This window comes from Strigops habroptila, chromosome 6 (genome assembly GCF_004027225.2).
Source record: "Strigops habroptila isolate Jane chromosome 6, bStrHab1.2.pri, whole genome shotgun sequence".
NCBI lineage: Eukaryota > Metazoa > Chordata > Aves > Psittaciformes > Psittacidae > Strigops > Strigops habroptila.
The window spans coordinates 59,321,819-59,337,864 of NC_044282.2; the positions used below are offsets into that span (position 1 = coordinate 59,321,819).

The 16,046-nt window shown below is 39.5% G+C and overlaps 1 protein-coding gene across 4 annotated transcripts in view; it reads right to left on the reverse strand.

Moving 5' to 3' along the window:
• Positions 1-8,300: 8,300 nt before the first annotated feature.
• PKHD1 (PKHD1 ciliary IPT domain containing fibrocystin/polyductin) overlaps positions 8,301-16,046 on the reverse strand; it is a 244,217-nt gene continuing 236,471 nt past the window's right edge. For 2 of the 4 annotated variants that reach the window (XR_003991946.1, XR_003991945.1), the window contains exons 63-65: positions 14,323-14,478; positions 13,487-13,606; positions 8,301-9,338 (exon numbers count right to left, since the gene is read on the reverse strand). Coding sequence is in view for 1 of the 4 variants with exons in the window: in XM_030490172.2 (XP_030346032.1) it covers positions 8,989-9,338; positions 13,487-13,606; positions 14,323-14,478 (626 nt within the window). In the remaining 3 variants the exon portion in view is untranslated. Of the gene's footprint in view, positions 9,339-13,486; positions 13,607-14,322; positions 14,479-16,046 lie in introns of those variants that run through there. The other 2 variants (XM_030490172.2, XM_030490173.1) reach the window with 2 other exon arrangements.

Here is a 16,046-nt window from a genome sequence, read left to right on the forward strand (position 1 = left end):
CCTTTATCCTGACAAAAATCATCTTTAGTTGTTATCTATCATGACAACAAGCTGTTTTCAGTCACCAGCTGTCAGAAGAGAAACTTTGTCTAGTAAATACAGCCATATCCTTAAGTATAATTTTTCTATCGTTATAATAAAATGTACTTTGTATGTCTAAACATAGTTGATCCACTGATCATACAACATAGGTGATCTATCCTCTTATTTTATTTATCATCTCCTGAATCTCCATCTCATTAACCAGTTGGCTGAATACCAAGTTTTAGATGATCTTTCTTTATATAGATAAACCACTGATAAAATGGCATCAGGACAAACTCTGATCCCTCTGTGGCCAGACTAGAAACAGACCTGTTCAGCAGTGACCACTATAAACACATTTTGAGGCTTTCAGCCTATTTTTAATCCACTTAAGATGCACCACATTAATTCTGTGCATTATTTTTCCTAGTTTTATAATCAAAATATCCTGACATACCAAGTCAAATGCCTTACCTATTGCTTGAATACTGCTTTATTGACTGAATTTGTAATGTCATCAGAAAAAGAGCTATCAATTTCATTTGACAGGTTCTATTTTCCATAAGCCTGTGTTGACTGTCATTCACTAGATGTCCCTTCTTTATTTCTGAGTATGGGGGACTCTAGGATACTAGGGAATAAGGTTTGCCACAGCATATACATCTGCAGCTTCAAATTCAAGCACCAATTGTCAGCTTGTCTCCTGGAGACTACGGCAGTCTGAAGTGGCCCTGAAGTTATTTTATGCTTTGCTCTCTCCTGATCATGACTGTCCTGTCTAGAAATCCAAGGAGGCCTTTCTCAGTCTCTATATAAATAATTCTTTCAGACAGCCAACATTATTAGTCATAGTGTGCAATTGGTTCTGTATTAGAATAGTAAAGAAGCCCACTGGCAGTGTAAAATGACTGATCTCGGTGTGGATGTACCTAGAGCTCCAAGTCCCAACAGCCATCTACCTTGAGGCATGGGAGAATTTAAGTTGGTGAGGCGGAGGAGGGATTGGCGATATTAGGGAAGCTGACAATTTGTGTGACATGACAGCTTTTCTGCATGGACTGCACTTTTCCTTTTTTTCTTTAACCCTCAGCACCTTGCAAGTGAAACTGTTTTAGGTGTACTTTGTTTCTATTTCTAATTCTAACTCTATTTCTATTTCTAATTCTGTTTCTATTTCTATTTCCATTTCTATTTCTATTTCTATAATTCTACCTCTGTATTTATATCTCTATCACGATCACCATTACTATTTATTACTATTACTATTATTACTCTTCTGTTTCAAGGGCGGTTTCAATGTCTAGGATTGAACTGCACTTGGAAAATAATTAGAAACAGCCTCAGTGCTGAGGACCCTGAAGCCTGAGTGGGCAAAGGGGACTGAGGTATGAAGAAAAGCTGTATTAGCATTCTCATTTTACATGTGAAGAGCTGAGGGGCAGAGACGTTAAATGAGTGGCCTACGGTTGGAGAAGGGAATTGGTGGCAGGATGCAGACTTGAACTGAAGACAGTTGATATCCAACCTAACGCATAAGCTGAAAGTCTTGCCCTGAATTACTTTTTCAGTGTTGCCTGTCTCCATTTTCCTCTCTGAAACAGGCTTAGATAACAAAAACGGTGTAGTAAATTTGTTTGAGGGCAGATAACCAAGGGAAATGGGTGTTTTTTCTGATTCCTCTTCCTCTTGTTCCTAGTGTAAGCTTTATTGAGCTGTTTAACTCTTCCCTGCTTCATGTCCTCTATCCCTGATTCATGGACAACAGCATAGCTTTTTCCTCCAGAAGGGGTTAGGAAAAGCAGTAATTGGGGCTGGCAGGAGTCTATGATATCCTTTTGAAAAGAAAACTTGAATTTAAAAAAGAGTATCAGAAATTATGAAAGCATTTTCTTTAGAATTATTACTTTTTTTTTCCCCCCAGATTTTTTGGGGACTGCGCAGACTCTCAGCCTCATTGAAATGAAGTGGTTAGACAATTCTTGTGGGACCTGGAAGATGGGAACTTTGACTGACCTTGCAGTTACATTCCAGCACCATTAGATGCCCAAACCCTGAGTCACTGTAACCTTTTAGGGGCTGCCTCAGGTGTAGATGAAAGGTAGGCAGTTTTGGTTTTGCTCCTCCATTGAACATCTCAGAGCAGAATGGTCCAGTGTTTTCAGTATCACACACAAAGATGGAGGGTTGGTGAAGCAGTGACTTTGATAAAAATATTCTCCAGTGACACCTCTTAGGAGTAAAGAAAAATCTGTCTTGTGTTCAGGGTTTATCTCTTATATTTATTGTCTCCATCCTAATTAGACCTCTACACAGCCTGGATAAGCAGATACTAGTTTCTTCACATGGTTACCAAAAGAAACAGATTATTTTATTCTCTGTCTATGAATATCAATGAAGTCAAATCAACCATGATTGTGCTCAGCAACGAGCATTCTTGAATTAAAAGCTTCCTCTTCTGACAATTTAACCTCTCACAATGGACCAAGACTCACATCCTGGCAAAAATAGAGGCATTAGGACCCACAGCAAAGAATTTCTGATGCCCTTAGCTTGGGAATCATGTTTCAGACTTCAGTTCATCATATAATTTACCATGCAATTTTAGATTAAACAAGTGGATACTGTATCATCATTGGACTAGTAAGCTACTAAGCCCAATGGTGGACACGAAGATAAAAAGTCCCAATGGGCAAGTCTTAAAAGGGAGTTGCAATCTGTGCTTCAGCTGATCATCATTGCTGTGTCTGAAAACAAGAAGAAAGCATGAGGCATAACAGAATGAAAATAACATCCTTCTCCCTGCGAAGCACATATTTTCTCTGGGATTAAAATAGGGTTTGCATTTTAAATTTTCATTTACTAAACAGAAAGATATTTTACTAGGAGGGAATGGTATTAAGGAGAAATGATTCTTTGTGTGCCCTCAGGCCTGGTGAAGACAGGATTTGATTTGCTGTGTTAGGCTGGAATCTGGATTGATACACAGAGATGAGAAGGTGTTTAATAAAATTTACATTTCATTTTCTCACTTGACACCAGTCTCCTGTCACTCACTGAATGAAGAGAATACGACAAATAACTTTTGTCAGCACCTAGACATGGAAAGACAGTCGAGAGGGGGAGGGAGAGCAAGGGTGGGATATTTTTAGCATCATTCCCTTTGATGGCTGTGAGACTTGGCGTGTCGGGCATTGGCTTCATCTTTAATATGCATAGGAACACAGAGGTGTATCAGGAGGGAAAGCACAATTTAATCCAACCACACCTAGCCTGTCCCTGAGTATGGACAAATGACCTACTGCAAAGTGGATGAGATGTCCTACACCCTAAGCAGCAGAGCATTTCAGCTCATGCTCCATGCTCAGCTTGCATGTAGCTCCTATCTCTGACAAACACAACCTGATCTGGCTTGAGTCCACCTTCCTTGGTGCTGCTGCAGAGATCCTTTTACACACCACTCTCTTGGCCATGTCACTTGTTCCTGTTCTTTTCTTTGTGATCCCAAATTAAAGTGGCTGGGTTTAGTATTAAACTCTTTCATCACTAATTTTTTCCACCTGAATTTAGGTTTCTAATCAAGGACCAAAGATCAAGGTCCCAGTGAGCATCTGGGAAATGGAAAAATCCAGAGGGAGAGAGGTCTTTTGCAGAAGGACTGAGTATATATTCTCCTTCTCTTCTTTTCCTATGGGGTATTACCCCTTATCTGTTCAGCTGAATTTTAATCCAGATCCTTGAATCCCACAGGATTCCCACAGAACTTGGAAAGTGATAAATAATGTGTGGGACATCTGCAAAACCAAGGTGAATAAGCATTACTACCCATTTGTCATGCAACAAAACCTGGAAAATATCAGGCAGAGCTCTTTAAATAAAAGCAGAAGTAACTTATATTTTCACATAGTATATAGACAATTCAGTATAACAGGATATTAATGCTACACTTTCAGAAAATGTTCAGGGACACCATGTCCATCTGATGGCTGTTTGGTGCAACCATCATTCCTGGAAGTCTCTCCTTTCTTAAAATAAATTCCAGGAAAGGGTCATTCATATTTGCTTTTTTCTTATACTCTTCCCCATGTATCCAACACCGCAGCCAGACCACTGTCTGTTCTGACGCAACATGGAAGCTATTCAGAGGTTTACCTAGCTTACATGCAATCTTCTGCCATGGCCTTTGTTCATAACTGTAAATTGAGCCAGGTTCATCAGTAGTAGAGAATATTTTTCTTTTTACTTGTAATGAGGAAAAAGCTTTGAGTTGAAATATCTGAGACAAAGTTGACAACATGCTGGGAGTATTTTGGGAGAAAATGATTCACTGAGCTGGAGACCAAGAGAAAGGAACAGAAGATCAAATAGGTGTCAGATTTTTCTTTAACATTGTCTTCCAGTGTTGTTTTTCTGTTGTTCTAAAATGTTCACCTTGAGCATAAAGCTAAGGACAAAGAACAATTTATAATGTTTTATTTTTCAATCATGTGGGGAGTGTTGTGTTTTTGCATTTGGTTTTTTTCTTTCTTTCTTCCGAACTCATTTTCTCCTCTTTGTTGGTCAGAATGTGAGAGAAAAGAGGAAAAGAAAGCAAAAGGGGAGCACAAATACATTCCCAAAAAATCCTCCTTCAAAACACACATCAACTTCCAGTTTAAAAAATAATGCTTTCTCTATGTCTTTCTGTTTTCCTTTTTGGAAAACTCACTAATGGAATGGTTACTCTAGTTCCCTTTTGTTTGAAAATTGAAAATTTTGAAGTGCCTTGATGAGAGAGTAGCAAACTGTTGATAGCTTCTTGGCATCTTGAGACCTGCACATACACAGATGTTTGAGCCAGTGAGAAGCAACTCTGGTATCTACCAAAGATGCTTCCTAGGTTGACCTCAGGCTCCTAGGAACTTCATTGTTCCTCATTGCTGCCTGTTGCATCACATAATATGTGAAATCTTGCATCTCAGGTAGCACTACCTCCTGTCCCTACACCCCAAAACCGCACATCTCTTATGTACCATAGGAATTCCTGTGCAGACACTGTGTGGTGGTGTGTTCTGGAATCTTGAAATGATCATATTGTATATCTGGCTTTTGCTCTTGCAAATTGCCTTTGTAATGTTGATCAACAAATCACCACCCAACATTTCCTACATTTTAGAAAGTACAAAGCTGGAATAATTTCAAGTTCTAGAAAATGCATAATGAGGGGGAAAAAAAACCAAATCAACCTAAACCGCCTGTGAATCTGTATAATAAGTAACCATAATCAGCTTCTGAGTGTTTCATCAAGCAGCTTTCCTGATCCAGTGAAGGTTTTCTCTCACAGTCCCTAGTCCACTGAAGATTTTTTGGAGTGTAATTTCACTCTTAATAAGGCTATTCATTGCAGAATCAGAAGCTCAGAGAAAAGCCTTCTGACCGGACACTTGCCTCCTTTATTTGCCATTTATACTTCTCATCTTAAAGAAATAAATGCCATAATAAATGTCATAATAAATAGGGATTGGGAGTTATACCATATAGAGATGATGAAAGGGTTTATAATCTCATTGCTGTTATTTGTTTTTTCTTTTTTTTTTTTTTAATTTTGTCTTAGGCACACAATTCGTTCAGCCCAGACTGTAATTAATTTTACTACATCACCAGTTATCTCTGCCCCCTAACAAGGCTTGTCATTTTAATTTTTCACAGGCTTTCTTTTTTTCCATCCATGTGCCTGTTCCTGTATCTTCGTGAAGTCTCATCCACCCTGGCCCAAAGCCTTAGGCAAATTTGTCTGTAATGCACTCCTGCACATCAGACATTAGAGAAAAAAAAATATGACTTCCACAAAATGGTGGGGGGGGGGAGGGGAAAGGAAGAAGAATAATTTTGACCACATGTTGTCTAGGAATTCAGACAAGCCTGGAAAGGTTGGCTAAAAATAAGGCATCCTTTCTCCTACATTCTAATTTATATCAATAGAGAAACCCAAGTGCAATTAGAGGGCAGGCTACAGAAAAAAGTTAGCATGTGGAAACCCCAGATCCAGCAAACAATGAAATTTTTGCCATTGGCTGCAGTGGAGTCAAACTTGTTAAATTTCACTGACATTTATCATGACTGTCAAGAAAAACTTTGGGTCTCAGAGGATGAATCTGCACAGGCAGATGCAGAGACTTTTACATTTATTTTGCCTGCACTTTGAAAGTTTCCTTGATATTCAATGCGGGGAAGTTAGCACTTTGCTAAGCCCAAGTAAATTTGCTGAAAGGGCTTAGCATCCCTTGCGCAGCTAGCTTGAGTGTGGGCTGCGCTAGATCATGAGTCTATGCCACGACAAGCCTATAGGCTCCCTGGAAAAACTGAGCTGAAATCTTGCTGCTGTCTTTTTATGTGTCCTCACAGAAGCTAGACTTTGACAGCATTAAAGTGAACTGTATTCAGCTGAATGCTCTGCTGCTGAGCCAGAATTCAGGCTGCTCAAGTCTCTCTACCCCACCCCGTATGGGTAACTCACACATCACACTGTGGGTTCATAGAATAGGATTGTTCAGGTTGCAAAAGACCTTTGAGGTCATCGAGTCCAACTGTTAACTCAGCACTGCCAAGCCCAATCCTAAACTGTGTCCCAAAGTGCCACATCTACGCATCTTTTAAATACCTCCAGGGATGGTGACTCTACCACTTCCCTGGGAAGCATTGTTCCAGTGTTTGATCACCCTTTTGGTGCAGAAATTTTTCATATCTGACCTAAACCTTCCTTGGCACAATTTGTGGCCATTTCCTCTTGTCTTATTGCTTGTTAGTTGGCAGAGGAGACCAACACCCACCTCAGCTTCTTTCAGGTAGTTGTAGAGAGTGATAGGGTCTCCCCTGAGCCTCCTGTTCACTGGGCTAAACAATCCCAGTTCCTCTGGCTTCCTCTTGCTCCTTCCACTGCACCCATACCCTGCCCTTACCCTGGCTTTTGGAATTTATAACGTCTTCCTATCAAGGCGTGTTTCAGTGCACAAATTTACCCATGAAATATCCATGCATAGCTAGAAACCACTGTTGTCCTAATTGTAGTGTAAGGATTAAGGAGAACTCAACAATACAAAGACTAAGGGTCTTGACTTGGTCTTGAATGTGATAGAGTCACTTACTAGGAGTAGAACTACTGAAGGGGGGATCAGGGGATGTAGCAATTGTATTTCTTCAGAAAGGAAAGGATCTTCTACCATGTGGAAGCAACTAAAACTTGGTATCAGGTGTGCAGTAAAGGAAGGGTCTCCAAATCATTTAACCAAACCTGGATGTGTCTGCAAGGTATGTCTATTTATTTGGACCCTGAATCATGAGCCTTAGGGGTGATGGACATAAAAGAGTATTTTTGCCTCTGCAGAAAATACTGTAACAAATTGCTTTTCCATATGATGGAAGAGGTCAGAAAGGCTGATCTCACACTTGTTAATAATATAAGGCTCTCATCCTCAACTATCTCAAGCCAGAGAAGCTCCTCTGCCATCAGCCAGAAGCCTATCTCAGTACGGAATCAGTCTGATTTCACCTGAAAATGATGCTTATAAACACAACATAGTACAGGAACTAATGCTGGTGAATCTACTTTTGTGCCTAGAAAACTGTGTAGCTCACCAACCAGAATCTGCACCTTAGCACCTTCAGCTTGAAGTGAACTGGTTTATGGTTGTTTTGTTGTTGTTTTATTTCTTTAAAGGAAGGAAGGAAGGAAGGAAGGAAGGAAGGAAGGAAGGAAGGAAGGAAGGAAGGAAGGAAGGAAGCAAGGAAGGAAGAAAGGAAGGAAGGCAGGAAGGCAGGAAAGCAGGAAGGCAGGAAGGAAGACAGGAAGGAAGGAAGACAACAGGACAGAAAAGGAAGACAGACAGACAGACAGACAGAAAGAAAGAAAGAAAGAAAGAAAGAAAGAAAGAAAGAAAGAAAGAAAGAAAGAAAGAAAGAAAGAAAGAAAGAAAGAAAGAGAGAATAATTAAAAAATCAAGGTTTCTTACCTTCTTTTCCACTGTGGATCTGGCCAGAAACCTCATCTTCCTGCTGAAGTATTTTTAATGTAGAAGGGTGTAAATTTTATCTTTTGCCACCACGACACCTTGTAACCAAGAATTTTATGGTACACTGAGGGCATAATAAAGTTCCTCATCTTCCAGGTCAGTAAAGCAAAGCACAGAGGAATTCTCTGAGCAACTGATAAACATCATCATTATTAATACAATTCATAAAAAGTAGTGTTCCTAACAAGCCAGTGATTTAAGGGTGTTAGAAATCAATGCCATGGTGAAGAGTTAACTTGGCAAAATGCTTTAATTAAAAAACAAACAAACAAAAAAACAACAAACACAGATTTAACTAGGAAGGAATGGAAGCATTTAATCAAATCACAATGAGATGGAAGTTGAATACAAGGGGTTTTTCTCAGGAAAAGGAAAATAGTTATGCACATAGTGAGGTTCTTTGAATGAAACTAAAAGCTTCATTGAAGAAATGGGAAAATTCTTATGTATTTGTTTATATGCACATATACCAATCAGCATTGCTCTAGACACTAAGACTACCTCAATGCTAATATATAAAAGTATCAGAAATCTGATCATCTGCACTATCGAATTGTTTAGGTAAATCCTTGAATGCTTTTGAATGTAATCTCAAAGCTGACCTAGCTAACCAGCTAGCACTCCCCTAAAAAACTCTTGGAGAGAATTTTAGAGGTGTCAGAAGGACTCTTCTCAACAGGCAGATTGGATACACACACCCTGTTTTGGAAGGTAAGAAAGGTCATCATCATACACATGGCCAGAGTCTCCCAGTTCGCTGCAGATCCAGGTAAACACTTGTACATGTGGCCATCTGGTTCCCCATGCTAATATGTGTATGTTTTATCGTGACTACAGAGACAAAAAACTCAGCTTCATGTTGACTGCAAGCCAGGCAAAGCTTGGTTGGTCAACGGCCCACCACCTCACAACACTTCTCTTACACCTCTGCTGCTACCACAGCAACATGCTCTCTGACATCATTCTGACATTTGGGCATCCTTTCAGACTTCTTCCTTTCCTTGTTGCAACCAGCTGAAGTCTGGGGAACATCCTTCTGGCTGGAGCATCCCAGGACAGTTGGCTGTGGAAGTTCCAGAGAGTCAGCAGATGTTGCTCCACATAGCTGTTGGTGACTGTCACTTTTCCTAGCTGAAGAAAACATGTCCTTGTCCACTGTCTTACACTGCAAAATGCTCATCTTTCTCACAGGCTTGGCTTCACAAGGCTGCAGGTTCAGCTCCTTCAGTTGTCTTGTGGCATGTCCCACTGCAACAGTTCCTTCTATATCTGTGAAGGCAAGACTTGTTTAAGACTTACAATAATTGTAAGATGCTACATTCACGTTCCTTCTATGCCTTTCCCGTGTGTTAAAGGCATTAATGATAAAGCAGTTATTATTGGACAAATAATTGTAACTGTCCACAAATTCTGGTATGACAGAAATAAGCTGATACAACCAACCAACCATCAGCTGTTTCCACAAATAAATATAAAGCAACCAAAACATCTGTTTTGTTCTTATTGACACACTAACAGTTCCTAGAGCACCTTCCAATGGTCAACAAATGTCTCAGTAAATGCTTAGTAATAAAGCATATAGAATACAGCTGCTTAATAAGTTATGTATTGCTAAAACTGATAATAATTTTAATATTAAACTGTAAAAAAAAAAATACTACCTATAAAATACATCAACTCTATGAATCAGGCTGTAATATAAAGTAGAACTTTTCATTTCCAACATTTAAATCCTACTCAAGGCACAGCCCGTAACTTGCAATGCTGTTTAAAAAATGATGTTGAAAAAATGCAGAAAAGGCAAAACATATACTATATATTTTTCATGTGGAAACAAAAAATGTTTACATCTTAATAAACCAAACAGTTATCAACCACACTTGTGGTGTAACAACAGATGGCTTCTGAGTTGACAGGGTGTGCTATCACTTCAGTGCAAGATTGGCAGCCTGCTTCATCTGGATGCTGAATACATTTGTAAAACTCTTGCAATACTCTCTCTTCCCCCTGAAATTAAAATGAAACCGAACCAGATCCAAACCTTTTAATCTGGTTCCAAATCAAGAACTAGTCCTAGTCCACATATCTCATGTGGACAACATCAGCTTTTCTAGTCTATTCATTAGCATATATTATGGATCCTTACCACAAATGATCTCAGAAAATGTTTTGTTACCACTCCTGATTTTTTAGGTTTGTCCTTGAATTTTGACCCCTAGCAGCCTGTGACATTCAGCCCTATGATTGCTCAGGCTGTCTGCTCAGATTCATTCTCTTCTCCTTTTCTGAACTCTATTTATTGGAACTCTATTTGCTAGAATCCTTTTCATATAATCATAGAATATCTCAAACCGGAAGGGACGCATAAGGATCATGGAGTCCAACTCCCTGCTTCTCACAAAAAATATCTAAAACTAAATCATATGACTAAGAGCATCATCCAGACACCCCTTGAACTCCTTGAACCTTGACAGGCATGTCAGTGGCTTCATGCTTGCTCTAATTTTTCCTGTTAAATACTGTTGGCTTTTTTTCAACTTGTACACTCACTGCTTTCCATTTCAGGATTGCACCTTTTGGAAATCCACTGGAAAGCTGTCAGTAAATTTCAGGGGTCACACATGTTTCTGCGTGTAATAGATTTCCTTCTTAATATTGCTTTAACATTAGGTAGTTGGCTGTTTTAAAGTACAAATTACATACATCGGTAGGTTCAATTTTCTTCTTTATACACATAAACAAGATAATCAGGTCATGACCCCTATACCAAAGCTTCATGTTAGTTCTTGATATATGCTGATACCCGCTTCATCTTCAAAGGTGCCATTTTCAACTGTGAAAATAGGTCTTTTCAAGCCAGTTTGAATTAATGGAGGAGGCTAAAAGTTTTCTGGATATAAGCAGTTTAAAGGATGAAATACTGCCTTAAGATTTATATGACAGTAATCTAAAATATCCTGATTTTTAAAAAGTTAAATACAAACTACTCAATATCATTAAAGCACACAATTAACTGGATTAAATGCCAGCTAACAGATAGAGCTCAGACAGCAATTATATATGGGAACTAATACTCAGAGGTGGGGATACGTGGCAGTACCAGACACTGCTACAGAAATGGAAGTTATGCAGTGTTTTGGCTAGTGGTTTGGAATTAAAACTAAAATTAATTCTGTTAAAATTTTCTAAAAGGTTGAAAAAATGGCAAGCCAGTAGAAAGGAAGAAGAAGGAGATGCTCTGAGCAATGTAGGAGCAAGGGCCACACACCCTATTTGCAGAGTAGGTGAACCTCTTCAGAAATACAACAGTGATTTCTTGGTGATGGTGGCCGAGGAGTTCAGGATAAGGATCAATCAGGTACAGTACCTGAAAGGACTAGAAATTAAAGCTAGGAAACTTAAGCTGTTAGAGGATACAACTTTTAAATGGTGAAGGTGATGAACCACCAGAATAAATTTCAAGAAGAAAAAACAATACATTCCTTCACCTCCAGGTGCCGTTCTGTTGACCATGAGTTAGTTAATCAAAAGTTATTTAATTCAAGAGGGAGATAATTGTGTATAGCTGAGGAGCTTTTTTTGTTATACCAAGGTTAGACAAGGCAGTATCTTGACCCCTTCTCCCCTGTAGTACTGCAAATCTATGCATGCAGCTTTCTTTTTCATCTCCACCCTCAGCTACTTGTTCTGGGACAACAGCCAGAGCCCCTACATCCATTGCACTTCATACTGTATAAGCACTACCAAACAGAAAACTCCTTCTTGTAAGTCTTGCTGTGGTGATTAATAATAACAGCTCCACACACTTAATTGTATTAGAAAAGTGAGATTTCTTTTGGGGGGAACAGCTATAAAGCAGAAACTAAACAAAAAGACTGCAGCTTTGATTTCCTCTCTCTCTCTCTCCAAAACCAACAGCGCTTTAAATAAGAAGAAATCAAACATTAGACATTTCCAAGTCATATGTATTAAATTCACTTAAGATATTGTTATCCTTGTTTAGATTTGAACATATAGGGGGAATCTTTTTGTCTTGCAACTATTCCTAGAAGACTTTAAGTGGCTGGATTGCTTTTTCTGACAAAAAAATCTTTCCATGAATTATTTACATGACGGCTCCAATCAACACTATACCTGTCAGCCTCCCCAGCCAAAATGAAAGTTCACTATGTAAAGGTGCCAAGGGAGAATGGCAGCCTCCCACTGTGAGTTTATAGACAGAACTAAGTCAGCACGCATTATGTGTCAGAGCCGACATCAGACAGAATCAGATCCTTTGATCTCAGACCTCCACAGGAAGCTTAGATCTCAGACAAATTAGATAAAAAATGAATTTATAGCAGATACGTATCCTAAGGCACATAGCTGAACGCTGTGTTTTGGAGGAGTACAGCAAATATCAAAACACATAAACTGCAGAATTTCCTCTCTCCTTCTTCCTCTCCCTCTGCTTTTGTGATAGATGCTAATTAAAAGGAGATAAAAACTCCAGCTCGCCTCTTCCTGCCTCTTATGTAATCCACAGGTTTCGAGAAGGAGGAGGAAAAAGAAATTCCCAAAACAGAGTAAATGGGTGGTTCAGCAGGGTTATCCGAATGTCCTTAGATCCGTGCTGCTGGCAGGTGAGACAAAACAACCCCAACAACTACTATAAGAACATTTCACACTTGCAGAGAGGGAAGCCAGTGCTTTCTGCTGCCAGCCACAGAGCCCCAAGGCTGTCTGCTTTTCCATGACCTCAGAAGGAGTCATGTTTGATCAGCACATGATGAAAAGACAAGTCTCAAGGAGGTGTGCGGAAGAGGGGCGTTTCTGGCCGGACCCTGGGGAGTATAGGGGGACATGGAGCAAGGTGGTTGGGAATGGAGCTGCTCTGGGATGCTGGCATAGACTCACTGCTCAGAAAACATGATATGACAGTCCAGTGCGTGGTGGAGGTAACAAGTATAGTGCAAATGAGCCCTGAGTGGTTTTTTCTACCTCCAGCACAGTCCTGCTGAAGTCCTCCACAGCCTGCAAACTTGTGCAGAGTTTTTTGAGCACTGCACAGCTAATGCTGCAGCACTTGGAGACCTGGGCAGGGAGGAGCACTGTTGCTCCAGGCATCTGAGGACACTGTGCAAACGTTGGTCCCTGCCCTGCTCCAAAACCACTAGGTGAACTCACTGACTCCTTGAAACTAAGGGAGATTATGCAACTGCCTTCAATGGAGCTAGAATTTCACACAATATATATAAAAAGAGGTAAAATGGCAAATAGAAAAATACCAGGGAGGAGGAGAAGGTAGTAAAATGACAGACCTTCTGAAAACTGTGCTATTGATCCTGTACAAACTTATAGCTTATTAAGAGATCTAAACCAACTTTTTTAAGTTCAACTGTTCTTAAATTTGAATTACAGTCAAACTGCAGTCTCACCTGCTGCTACAGGCACACCAGTTTTATTTTCTCCTTGATTGCAGCAGGGCTGGATGTGAGCTGCATGAGGCTGTGCCTGTTTATGGGGTCCCTTGGTACTGGCCCGTTCAATCCTCAATTCTGTAATGAAACATACAGTCACATGACTTTCTATCCATCTTCTGCTCAGTAGCAATTATTAATTCAAGCAACAATATACTGCTGGTGAATTAACAGATAACCTAGAAGTGTTCTTTCTGCCCAAAGAAATGGAGAGAGCTGTTCTACGTTCATACCATCTTGTTTTTTGCCATCAGGGTTCCTACCACTTCTCTTCATTAGAACCCGTCCTTATGTTGTCACCATGTTCAGTCAGACTTTGTTGCAGCTAGTGCGTATGGTGCAGTTTAGGACAAAGACCCTTTAGCCTGGATTTGCAAAATTACTTGAAAGCAAAAGTTTGGATAGACTAATGAGAAGGTCTTGAAAGCAGTGGAAGATGTATTATTAACCAGGATGTGCATTTATTCCTCCACTATGGGTTACCTGTACATTTGGCTAGGTCCCAACTTCAGATAGAGTGTCTGAAAGGCAAAGTTATTGATAACTTTCAACATATCTAGCAGTTTCAGGTGGCTGTTTTTCAAATAAGCCACCAACAGCTATGGTCACATCCTTTTATCTTCAGTTGTTCTCTTATACAAATAGCTTTACGTCTTCTGTAGTGGGAAAACCTCCTTGAGGTAGCTTTGTTTGGTGTAAGATCAATGCTAACAAGAAAGCAACTATATTAAAAATCCACAACAGGATTCAGACAAGTCTGCAAGTATAAATTTTCGTGGGTATTTCCAACTTACTGTTTCCTTTGCTCTTCTTGAACCAGCAGAATGCAATAATAAGGACGAATGCAGATGCTGCTGAACTCAGTATGACAACAAGAATCATGCTGGCCTTCACTCCCATGGGGACAGGGAAGATGGTAAACGGCTGAGACAGCACAGTAAACTTAGCCCCTGAAAATTTAAATTAAAGCAGTCAGAGTTTATTGAGTTTATTACAAAAGTAAGAACACCAGTTTAACAGCTAAAACACCAGGTTATAGGCTTTCAGCAGTGATGCTGCTGTTAAAAATGCATGCAGGAATAACCCATAAGCCCACCTAGTTCCAGATCCAACATTAGGTAACATTTTTTTAGGACTGAGCACCAGGACAAACCAAATACGGAACAATACTTCTCCAATGTAAGTTTCAAGCTTTCAATACTTCCTGAAGCAGAGCAGCCTCTTTGTATTTAACAATCCTTAATATTTCTTTCATGAATTTGTATAGCTGACTACCAAACCTAGAAAATTAACTCATAAGACATCTCTTTCTGAGGCCAAACGTATCAGGCCCAAACAGAAAACATGCACATTCTGCACAGCAAGACAGAGAAACTGGTTGTGACAAGAAAGGTGGTAAGTCATATAGGGTTTTTACAGGATGTACCCGATTCTTATCAATATAAGTTATGGGAAACCTCGAAACATTCATTAACATTAAGCTTAAGTCCATGATGCAGAAAACTCCCAGTGGTGTTATTAATATTTTCTACCATGTCAGTAATGAGCATTATAAATAAAAGATGTCAGTGTCCTTGCTGTTAGCCTCTTGATGCACACAAACTTGGTCTTCACTCCTAGTTTTTGTTGTCGAGTTCATTTGGTCTCAGCATCTGATCTTCAAGGACTGGAAGATGCCTAGTATGGCTCTTCTAAAAATCAGAAATAAGGTGAGTTTTTTCCTTGAATCTCTTCCAAAACATATTTTGAATGGAGATGTAGCTGGGAAGGACAGGAATTTAACAAAACTGGTCCTGACAGTCTCTATAGACCAATTTGAAGGATGTGGATTAGCACAACTCATTACCTGTCTTAAAACCTGACTCATTACAGGTCCTAACCCCACAATTCTAATAATTTTGCTGGATGGATATTTCTTTTACTTGTTTCAGTTCCACTTTTAATAAAAATCTAAAAGCCTTTTCTTTTTTCATCAATTTATTAAAAAAGTCAGAAACACTGTCAGGTAGAGGCTTGGTGACTAGGGTAAGTAGCTGTAAGTACTTTTATCTGAAACTAATTAGATTTGTGTCAATGTTGTCCACTTGAACAAAGCAGAGCTTCATCAGAACAATGCAGGAAGCATGTTCCAATTGGGAAAAATTTGCCTGCAGGTACAAACACATACAAACTTCAGTTGAGAGAAGTAATCTCACAGATATCAAAGATTCTACACAGACAGGTACTTAAAGGTGCTTTGACCTACTCTAATATTTTGCTAGTAGACTGCTGTGGTTTAAATGGAAAGTGGATGTATCAAGCCCATTGGGATCCATATCAGTTGTGTGAATATTACTGTAACAAGGTGCAAGACTATGCAGCAGTGTTATGAATAGTTTACACTCCTTAGGAACTACCAGTAAAACATTCAGGATTATTGCATTCAACATCAGCTGCATCTTCTGAGCTGTCTCCAAATAGCAAAGTATGCCAGGGTATACAAGGAAACCTGGTCATGAAAACATACCCCAAGCATCTA